Source organism: Cupressus sempervirens, chromosome 4 (genome assembly GCF_028749045.1).
Source record: "Cupressus sempervirens isolate cs-2001-9-10 chromosome 4, ASM2874904v1, whole genome shotgun sequence".
NCBI classification, from domain to species: Eukaryota; Viridiplantae; Streptophyta; class Pinopsida; order Cupressales; family Cupressaceae; genus Cupressus; species Cupressus sempervirens.
The window spans coordinates 217,636,886-217,648,054 of record NC_143121.1 but is presented as its reverse complement, the minus strand read 5'-3'; the positions used below and the strand labels follow the sequence as shown (position 1 = coordinate 217,648,054).

Sequence of the window (11,169 nt, the reverse complement as noted above, 5' to 3'; positions counted from 1 at the left end):
CAAGACTGTTGTCACATTAGATAAGATATTTAGACAAGATGGGGAAGATATTGAGCAACAAAGATTTCGATGACTTTTGACGAATCTAAGAGATGCAAACCCACAAATTGATGATTGGAGGTTGCTAATGTCAAGGACCTCTATCAACATAGACGTGGCAACAAATTTTGAATTTGATAATGATGCTCATTTGTTCTCAACAAATGAAAATGTTCATGCTCATAATAAAAAAATGCTACATTCATTAAAGCATCCTGTTGCATGTTGTGTTGCATCAAAAGCAGGTACTATGAATACAATAGATGACTGTTCAAATGATGAGCTTGATTTGGAGTTGTTAATCTATAAGGATTCAAGGGTCATGCTAACTTCAAATCTATGGATAAAGGTTGGTCTTGTAAATGGGGCTCTTGGATACATTCAAAAAATTGTCTACAAGCAAGGTAGTGCTCCTCCTGAGCCTCCAACATATGTGATGGTTGAATTTGATGGTTACTCAGGACTACCATTCGAAGATCATAATCCAAAGATAATTCCAATACCACCAATACAGAAGGGTAGAACACTTCAACTGCCATTGAGGTTGGCATCGGCATTGACTATTCACAAATCTCAAGGATTGACTCTTCCCAAAGCAACAATTGACATAGGACCAAGAGAAAGAGCAGGATTGACATTTGTGGCTGTTTCACGTGTAAAATCTCTCCAGTGTTTGAGAATAATGCCTCCTTTCACATATGATCGTTATGAGAAAATGAAAAAGGGTAGACAAATTTCCAAGCGCAAGGATGAAGAAAACAGACTTAAGCACCTTGAAGATAGTTAATGTGATATGTTATTCTTAAATGTTATGTCTGTAGAAGTCTTTTTGGACACATTAGTATTTTGTTTGTAACACTTCCTACTATATTCCATGTTTTAAAAATGTCTCCGTCATACAATGATAAATGATAAAGAAAACTTTCTTCAGTTTAATTTATTCTATTTTGAGAAACCCTATCTTTTTTTATGATATTTTATTTTTATATATGTTAATTAATTGTACTAATCTATTAAGTATAATTATATCTTAACTAATTCTACTGATGTTTTAAATAATAATCATACTGATTCATTCAGTAATATCAGTTTATGCTTACAAATTATATTTACTTTTGCCTCAATGTCTCTTCATATTTGATGACAATATTATGGATAATTGTTTTTTACTTAAACTATTAAATTAAAAGATTCATTATATAATTTCAAACAAAAAATAAATGAATAAAATTTACTTATTCTAATTATCCTCAAATATTAATTTGATTTTGACTCATACTTTTAAAACTAGTGAACTTAATTTTATTTCTATTCACTTTATTTGGTCTATATTTAAGTATAAGTGCTAAATTTATTTATTTTTGTTCTATATTTGATCATATCTTATAGTGGTTTTATATATTTTTATATTGATATTTGCTTAAAATTTTGCAACATATTATTTGAGCTATGGATTCCTCTATTGGAAAGTCAAATATCATGTTTAAATGTACACTTACGATATATGATCTTACATTTTATATGCATAATCATCAACACTAATAATATTTATAAAATTGATGCTGATATTGATATGTATATTATGTATAAAATTTATGTTCTCATTGATATGTTAGATGCCATATTATCTATGAACAATCATCAAAACTAATAATAAAATGTATAAAAATATAAAATTCATACTAATCTGGCATTTTTATTAAGTTGTTCAACATTAATTATTCAAATGTATTGTGCCAAATTTTATTTTAATATTTATTAAGAATTAAGATTATTTATTTTAATAATTAAATAAAATTAATAAATGAAAATAATATATTTTTTAAAATAAAAAATAAAAATGAAATAAACAAATATAATATACTTAAACAAATAACATTATTAATTGTGCTTATTAATTGTGCGTTGCGACTGCTACTAGCTTATATATATTTTTATATATATATATAAAAGCTTAGAGTTATTCTTTTTTTCATAAATTCCCTCTGTGCAATAGACACCTCGAGAAGGATAACTCTCAACTTTTATATATATATATATATAAATATATATAAGCTAGTATTAATTTATCTATAGCTAAACAATCTTTTTTACAACAAACTTATAATATTTATCATTTTTTCCAGTTTCCGAAATTGGAGAAGTTAGGATATACAAATTTTGAGGCGAAAACACTCTGGAGAGATAATAATAAATTGCTATTTATGGGGGACTATATCGTTATATTGATCATAATTCTCGATAGCTTACATTATCCTTACTTGTAATCATTTATCTAGATTGTGTTATATATATACTGGAGAAGCAGTTGTAACCCAATTGCATTCATCTCTCAGATTTAAGTGTTCTGGTGAGTCACAAAGCTTTCTAATTTTGGTGCACTGGTTTTTGTTAGATCTCTTTTGGAATCAAGTGCATATGGGGAATGCTTATTATTATGCGTCTACAGATTATACAGAGTTTATGTTGATTCTAGGTATTCTAGATTATGTAATTATGTAGATTTTGTTATTGGAATTCTGATTGGTGCTTTTATAGGAAGAAAGGGTGGATAATTAAAAATTATTTCAGTATGAAATTTCAAATCTTGCTAGCTACCTGTTAGTTTCTCTAAGGATTATCACGTTTAAATTAGATTAAGAAGGAGGATTCAGTAGTTGGGTATCTTTTTAAAAATCATAATCAACCGTTGAAATGGGAAGTTAGTTCTTTTTAAACAGGGTTTGAGAGTTACATTATCAAATATGGTGTCATACCAGCATGTATTGTTTTTAAAATTTTCAGAAAAGCTCACAAAAAAGGGAGACAATTAATTGTGCACCAAGGAATGATTAATTGATGAACTAATAAGACATATTTTTTAGTCTAAAACTTCATACATTAAGAATTTTTCAGTCACAACTATATATTAAAACAGTTTTAGAAAAAATGCATATAAGACATCTAACAGTTTTACTGTTTCAAAGTTAGTGCATAGCAATCACTTTTAGAAAGATAAACTGAAAAACTCACATTGTATGTTGTCTATTTATAATGTTTACGGTGTCAATTATGTATAGATAAACATAAACTACACTGAAGGATCGGTATGAAGAAAATTAATTTTAAAAAAATGTCATATTTTGAATATTATTTAAGCATTATGTTTCAAATTTAGCTATTGGTTTCATCAAAGATTATAGGATTCAAAGTAGATGAGGAAAGATGGTTAATAGTTGAGCATTTTTTCCCTAAAATTTAAGAAATTTAAAATTAGTTTTATTTTTGCAGGAATTTATATGGCAAGTCTTTTTTTAAGTTAAGATTTTAGGACGACAACATCAAATATGGTATCATATCAGTATATTTGTTGTGTTAAAATTTATTGAAAGGACGTTAAGAAAATGAAATAGAAGTCAAATATTTTTTTCTTTTTATTGATGGAGGGTTATTTGTGAGCCATTCAACGCCCAATAAAAATTATATTTGATTGATGAACAAATCTAATAGAAAAAATAGATACTAACATATTGAAAATAAGAATCACAATTCTGAACAACAGGAACTGTACCGACTATTTAAAAATATTCAACTATTGAATCTTTTCATACAATTTTAACATATTTTGAAACTTCAAATTTGATGCAGAGGATCACGGCAGGCATCATGAATTGGAAATGTTGGGTCCCTCTGATAGCTGCTGTAATTGCAGCAACAGTAATCAGATGTGCAGCTGATGAAATCTACGTGTGTGATCCAAAAAAATTCGAGATGATGGGAAAAGATATAAAAGAATTTGCATTTTGTGATTCATCTTTGGGATTTGAAGAGCGCGCAAAAGATTTGGTGAGTCGCATGACATTGCAAGAAAAAGCAGGGCAGATGGGCAGCACCGCGAGTGGAGTGCCGAGGCTGGGGCTTCCCAAGTATGAATGGTGGTCCGAGGCGCTGCATGGCGTTGCCAACACTGGACATGGTGTTGTCTTCGACGAGCGTGTGCCTGGTGCCACTAGCTTCCCTCTTGTCATTCTTAGTGCAGCTTCCTTTAATGAAACTCTCTGGAGAGTCATGGGAGAGGTAAGTAACTATGATAAATGTTTTTGATAAACATCAGAAGTGGAATGGCTTGTTTGCAGAATTTCTGTTTGATGTTTTAGTTTTAGGGGGAGTAAGCTGTAATGGATTCTTAAATTTGATTTGTTTAGATGGTTTATAAGCTTATCTGATTTTAGATAAGCAATTTGTATTAAAGAAATTCAAATCTATTTTCATGAAGTAGGAAGTTCCATGAAAAAACAGAGCATATGTTACAAGATTATTTAGAGCTTTCTTTTTCAAAATTAGTAGTTCCTACCTTTCAAGATTGTATATTTCAGTTAAATATGTCTACTAGTTTAAACGTTTTAGCCTAATAAACTTAAGTTGTACATTCGATCTTCTTAAGCTTTCTTATAATTTTTTGAGTGATGTTTAAGAAATTTTTATTCATTTAAGTTTGAACTCCTTTAGATGGTTCATCTGAAATAATACTAATAGATAAGTTCTATTGAAGAAGTTTAAGTAATTTTTGATCAGCCACCTGAACAACTGAAGTTTAGGTAATATCTAATGGCGCTATTCAGAATCTATTTTCATAAAGCAAGAAGTCCCATGATAGAAAAAAGAGTATGAAGTTTAGGTAATATCTAATGGCACTATTCAGAATCTATTTTTATAAAGCAAAAAGTCTCATGATAGAAAAAAAAAGTATACTACAGAATTATTTGTATGTTCTTTTTCAAAACGAGTAGTAACTACATTTTAGGACTGCATATTTTAGCTGGTGAAATTGAGTGGGGTTAGAAATGGCTCCACCAGTTTAAAATCTTCTCTGGACTAGTCAATTAACTAAAGTTTTAGATTTTGAAAGAAAAAAAAAGAGTTTTTTTTGCAAAATTCACAATATTCTTTGTGAAACTACAAGCTTTACTAAATTCTAGAGCTTGGATTTTAAAGTTAAAGTACGATACTAATAGGACCACCACCTATAAAACACTTCTATGAAATCTTAGAAGCAGCCACTGAAATCTTTTAGGAAGTCCCTTCTAAGCTTTATCCTAAAAGAGTGCTACATTTTGGAATATTATATATATATATATATAATATTATTTAATAATTAAAAAAACTAATAATTTATAGCCATGTATAGTTAAAGCCTTGTGCATATGGATATGCTTCTAAGAAATTTTAAGGAAATTTGATCTTTTCTTGAACATTGTATGTGTAGACCGTATCAACAGAGGCAAGGGGCATGCACAATGCAGGAACTGCAGGGCTGACTTATTGGAGTCCTAACATTAACCTTCTCAGAGACCCTCGATGGGGTCGAGCCCAGGAAACTCCAGGAGAGGATCCCCTTGTTGTTAGCAGATACGCTGTCAACTATGTTAGAGGTTTGCAAGATACCAGTGATAACTCCTCCAATTTGCTTAAGGTTGCTACATGTTGCAAGCATTATACCGCTTATGATCTTGATGCTTGGGAAGGTATTGACCGTTTCCACTTTGATGCAGAGGTAAGATTGGTTGAGTGTTAATCTAACAACATTTTAGGGTTACAAAATTTTGCTATTATCTGACAAGTACCATATGATCTATTGTCAATTCTTAATAATCCTTTGGGTTCAATTCTACAATTTGTTGTTTTGTATCAAACTACCTCTCAACTCAAAATATCATTACCATTTAGGCATATTTCTTTTATGCATACTTCAATTTATGTGAATTCAATTTTTTTAAATTTGGAAACTTTGAGTTCTTAGTCAGGATCCAGCAGAGATCATTTATCTCACAAGACCATTTCTAGGGGGCTATCATTTTCTACATTTCACTTGTCATCATTCTTTACACTTTTCATAGTACTAAATTCAATAATTCAGTAGAAGTCTACATAGTCAAATGAGAATTTGAACATTAGTGACCACCTCACCAATAAAATGTTTCTACTACACCATAAAAGTCCAAAGCCAATTATCTCATTTGAACAAATTAGTAACTATCTCACCAGTAAAATATTTATACTACAGCACTGAAAGTGCAAAGACAGTTATTGATATACTGATAAATTGAACTGATAATATTGAGCCCCATATTAAATGTGGGATTGTGAATTTGTGTTGAAACTTAAATCTAAACATGAACTAATTTAGATAATCTTGAATCCCATATTAACTTTGTCATTATGAATGTATGTTGGCATATATAGGTGACTCAACAGGATCTGATGGATACATTCCAACCACCATTTGAGGCCTGTGTAAGGGATGGTGCTTCTGCTAGTGCCATGTGTTCCTTCAATAAGATCAATGGCATTCCTTCATGTACAGATCCCCAGCTCTTGAAAAACACCGTTAGGGGTGAATGGAATCTAAATGGGTTAGTAAAGTCACTGTTCAGCTGATTACAGTTTTCTGTTATAAATGTTTTAGATTTAAAGAGCCTTGTTGAGATTATTGTTTTCCTCAATACTTCGTAGCTGATGTAGATAATATTGTTATTGTCTATTTTTAGATACATTGTTGCAGATTGTGATTCTATCCAAGTAGTATTTGAAAGCCAAAAGTATGTTCAAACCCCCGAGGATGCAGTGGCATATGTACTAAGATCAGGTAAAATTATATATTATGGAGTTTTGTTTATTTGGGTAGCAGGAGAAGGCTTACTAACCAAACTTTGTTTGCGACACACTAGGATTGGATTTGGATTGTGGGAAGTATTATACAAACTATTTAGTACCTGCGGTTCTCAAAGGAAAGGTAAAAGAGCCAGATATAGACAGAGCTCTTGTGTACACCTATACTACTCTAATGAGGCTAGGGTTCTTTGATGGAAGCAAAGAATTTGCAAGCCTTGGGGCTAACGATGTGTGTACACCTGAGAATCAAGAACTTGCAGTTGAAGCAGCTAGGCAAAGCATGGTGCTTCTTAAGAATCTTGGATCATTGCCTTTGTCTACCTCAAATATAACAACTCTAGCTGTGATTGGACCTAATGCAAATGCCACCACAGCTATGATAGGCAACTATGCTGGTACTCTATCAGAATATAGTTGTTTGTATGTTGTTGGATTTGATTGTGTGCAAATGTTTATCCATTTGAGGATTCATTCTTATATTCTTTTATTCTCATTTCTATGATCTAAAATGTTGGTGATAAAAACTTCATACACATATACATAGGTTATAAAAAAATCAGATATCCTTGAAATATAATTGACTACTACTTTGATTTTTCAATTGTATATATATAAAAACAATCTTATAGAAAGCCCATTAACTTGAACTTGTAGGTATTCCTTGCAAGTATACATCTCCTATTGATGGTTTGGAGAAATATGCCAAGGTAGACTACAAACCTGGTTGCTATGATCTTGCTTGTGCGGATACTGGTTTAATAGCTTCAGCAGTGGAGGCTTCAAAGAAAGCAGATGCTACTGTGTTAGTGGTGGGATATAATCTTACATTTGAAGCTGAAGGACTTGATAGAATATCCCTTCTTTTACCCGGACAACAACAGCAACTTGTGGATCAAGTTGCATCTGCTTCTAAGGGCCCTGTTATTCTTGTTGTCATGACAGGAAGTGCTGTTGACATTTCTTTTGCACAGAGCTCTAAGAAAATAGCAGGAATCCTATGGGCGGGATACCCTGGACAAGGAGGTGGTGATGCCATTGCTCAACTAATTTTTGGAACATACAATCCAGGTATGGTATTATTACTTGTCACATAAAGTTGAAGAATTGAACTTTACAGTTCCATAATTAGAAGAAACATAAAATCTAGATCTATGATATTAAATTCAAAGATATCTTACTGTGTGTTTATCTTTTCGAATCAGTGGTTTGGATCATATAATTTATCCGATCATTTTTCTTCCCTAATGTGATGATGAGTCATATAAGATGATCCAAAACATTGATTCCAAAAGATAAGCACAGTTAAATCCTAAAGTCTTCAGACGTTTTAACTAAATTATAGAACTTTAATGTATTTGTTCTTATTAGATACTTGTGTTTAATTATGTACTACATGTTTATCATGTTTAATTTCTTCTCTTTTCTAATTTTAAACTACATACTATTGGATTTGATTAAATACCTATTGATATTCTCGCAGATGATGTTCAATGTCTCTTCTAAGAATTTGGCGAGCTCTTATATTTAAATTTGAAACAGTTATAAAGAATATTTATTTAGATAAATAAGAGATATTTTCTACAGTAAGTAGAATTATGACATTTCTTATCTGTGTAGTTTTTGAGTCAAAATTCTGACTATGATTCATAAACACACTCCAGTTAGAATAATATTGGAATGGACAACCTTCCAAGAAATTCCAATGTTCCACCTAATGATCATTATCTTGATGCAATAAACATGAAGTACACTACTAAAAGCTAAATTTATATGAACCACTGCTCATAAAACATGAAGTGATGAATTAAAAAAAAAACTCAATTAAACCCTAAAAATAATATGTTGTATTTTCACTTATACAGAATGTTGCACTTATCTATGCAGGTGGTCGTCTTCCAATGACATGGTATCTTAATCAATATGCAGAGACAGTAAATATGACAGACATGCACATGAGAGCTAACATAGCAACACGATATCCTGGTAGAACTTATAGATTTTACACGGGGGACACATTGTATAAATTTGGAACTGGGCTTAGTTACACCAGCTTTGTATACACCATCAAGTCTCCTTCTTCCCAGATCCTCAAAGTGAAGTTGCCTAAAAACCAAAAATGTTACTCATTATTTGAATCCCTTGGAGAGCCAGTTTCCAATTGCCCTTCAATTCGGCTAGAGGATGAATCTTCAGTGGAACTATGTAAGGACTTGAATATTGAGATACAAGTTGAAATAAAGAACAACGGTACTAGAGATGGCAGTGAAGTAGTGCTGCTATATCTTGTGCCTCCATCAGGAATAGGTGGAGCTCCTCTCAAACAACTCGTAGCCTTCCAAAGAGTGTTTGTAAAAGTTGGAAGCAGTGAAGTTGTTGTAATGAAGATCAATGCTTGTGATAGCCTGGGTTTGGTGGACAATGCAGGGTACAAAATATTGACAGCTGGAACATATACATTGATGTTTGGAGAAGATTCGACAAACACCACCAGTGTTATTACCAATTTCATTCCTACTTCTCCTGCTGTTGTTGTCTAAGTCTAATTCATTTTAATTCTTATTCATAGACCACCATGGGTCTATAACATGTTTTGGTGACTTTGATACTCAGGATATTATTTACATTGTGTAAATAATGTTTGTAATAAATGAAAGGAGGAGAATCGAGGTTTTTGGACGAGTACATGAAATTGTAATTGGTTCTAATAAAACATTTGCTTTACTTAATTTATTTTGCTTATGGGCATCCATTAGTTATTGGTAGTTTTGTTTATTCAGTGCTTTTAATTTAAATGATAAATAATAAATCATAAATAAATATGTGAAAGAAAAGGTTATGTGTTAAGTTTATCTCAAATACTGTAGGTCTGAGATATTTTTTTGTAAAACTGTTTTTAACAATTGAATGAGGCACTCTTTTTTTAATATTGATGGCAGATGGAAAATGTAAATGTTTACATTAACATGTTTTGGTGACTTTGATAATAAATGGAAGGAAGAGAATCAAGGTTTTTGAACAAATATATGAATTTGTAATTGATTTTAATAAAGTATGTGTTTTAATCTATTTTGCTTATGGACATCTATTAGTCAACCATAATTTTGTTTATTCACTGATCAGTGATTTTTTAATTTAAGTGAAATAATAAATCATAAATAAATGTGGAAGAGAAATTTTTATGTGAGATTAGTACAACTAAATTATAATTAGTTTCATTAAGTTTATTTTAAACACTATAGGTAGAGATATTTTCTCCTAGAATTATTTTTAACAATTAAATGAGGTCCACTCACTTTTTTAATATTGAAGGCAGTTGTAAAATGTAAATATTTAGATTAAAATGTGTTTGTTTTTCATTTTTCATTTACAATCTACAATGAAATAATTACTTTCTAAAAACATATTTTGTACTAAAGAGGATCAAAAACTTTCTAAAAATATATTTTGCACTAAAAAGAATAATTTGTTTATTAAACACAAGAACTTCTACATAAGAATGACCTAAAATCCAACAAATGACACTCAATTTCTCATTCCTATCTTCCACAACTAATTGCTCTAACATAGGAGATAAATCCAAAGACAAATTGCCTTAGTATTCCCCTCCTTACAATTGTGGGAAGGATAATATATTCTAAAAACCCACTCAAACTTATGGTCTATCTAATAATCTAAGTCACAACAATCATAGAACTTTGTCTATGAAATTTGAAGTTCTAGAAACTTTACCCTTGCCTAGCTTAATGGAATTATATATATTTTTAAAAATATTATTATTTAGCATAAATATTAATGATAACAAATTTCCACCATCAATGAATTGTCATTACTATGCTAAAAAATCCACACAAGTAATAAGAGTGACAATATTAATATTATTTTATTTTAAAATAATTTTGAATTAAATCTTTTAGCAATGTCAAACTATTTTGATAGTTTTGTGGACATATGTGTATTTTTTATTTATTTTTGTATAAGACTAGTTTAGTATAGCTATTCTTATTGAACTTCATCCAAATTTTATGATTGTCAGATATGGATTTGAATTCAAACCTTGTGACTTAGCTAAAAACCATTACTAAATGCCAATTAAAATCATCTAGTCCCTACTCATCTATCCTAATTTTCTAACACTTATGAATCACATTGAAAATTAATCTTTATTTAACAAAAAACACATTTTTTTTATTAAAAAAAAGGCTTCCCTAAAATTATATACATTCTACACTAATCAAATATTAATAATAAATTCATTTTCTATTATTATTAATGATGGTACTAGTTTTGAAAAATCATTAGTTGATAAAATGTGTGTGTTAGGCAAGCTCGGTAAGGGAGAAGAGTTACAACATGTGCTCCTAACATTGGGAGTCCACATGGATCACCAAATGGACCCCACAAACAAGTTTTTATTTCCCACCTTAACTAACCTAGTTGGAAATCCGTAATCAAAATTTGAGCCCTTTTGGAAATGCATAG

At 30.5% G+C, this 11,169-nt stretch overlaps 2 protein-coding genes across 2 annotated transcripts; both read left to right on the top strand.

The window, feature by feature from the left end:
* Positions 1-289: 289 nt before the first annotated feature.
* Positions 290-826, top strand: LOC149560773 (uncharacterized). The gene has a single exon (XM_089827683.1). The coding sequence runs from the start codon at positions 290-292 to the stop codon at positions 824-826; it is 537 nt and encodes a 178-aa protein (XP_089683809.1).
* A 2,858-nt stretch (positions 827-3,684) lies between these two features.
* Positions 3,685-9,227, top strand: LOC149560772 (putative beta-D-xylosidase 5). The gene is made up of 7 exons (XM_089823662.1): positions 3,685-4,095; positions 5,285-5,572; positions 6,262-6,431; positions 6,567-6,664; positions 6,747-7,085; positions 7,345-7,758; positions 8,575-9,227. Exons 1-7 carry the CDS (start codon positions 3,685-3,687, stop codon positions 9,225-9,227), a joined length of 2,373 nt encoding a protein of 790 aa, XP_089679788.1.
* Positions 9,228-11,169: the final 1,942 nt, after the last annotated feature.

Coding starts and splice junctions, on each gene's coding strand:
- LOC149560772 (XM_089823662.1), top strand. CDS start 3,685: ATGAATTGGAAATGTTGGGTCCCTCTGATAGCTGCTGTAATTGCAGCA. Junction 5,573..6,261: donor GTTTCCACTTTGATGCAGAG/GTAAGATTGGTT, acceptor TGGCATATATAG/GTGACTCAACAGGATCTGAT. Junction 7,759..8,574: donor TTTTGGAACATACAATCCAG/GTATGGTATTAT, acceptor TTATCTATGCAG/GTGGTCGTCTTCCAATGACA.
- LOC149560773 (XM_089827683.1), top strand. CDS start 290: ATGAATACAATAGATGACTGTTCAAATGATGAGCTTGATTTGGAGTTG.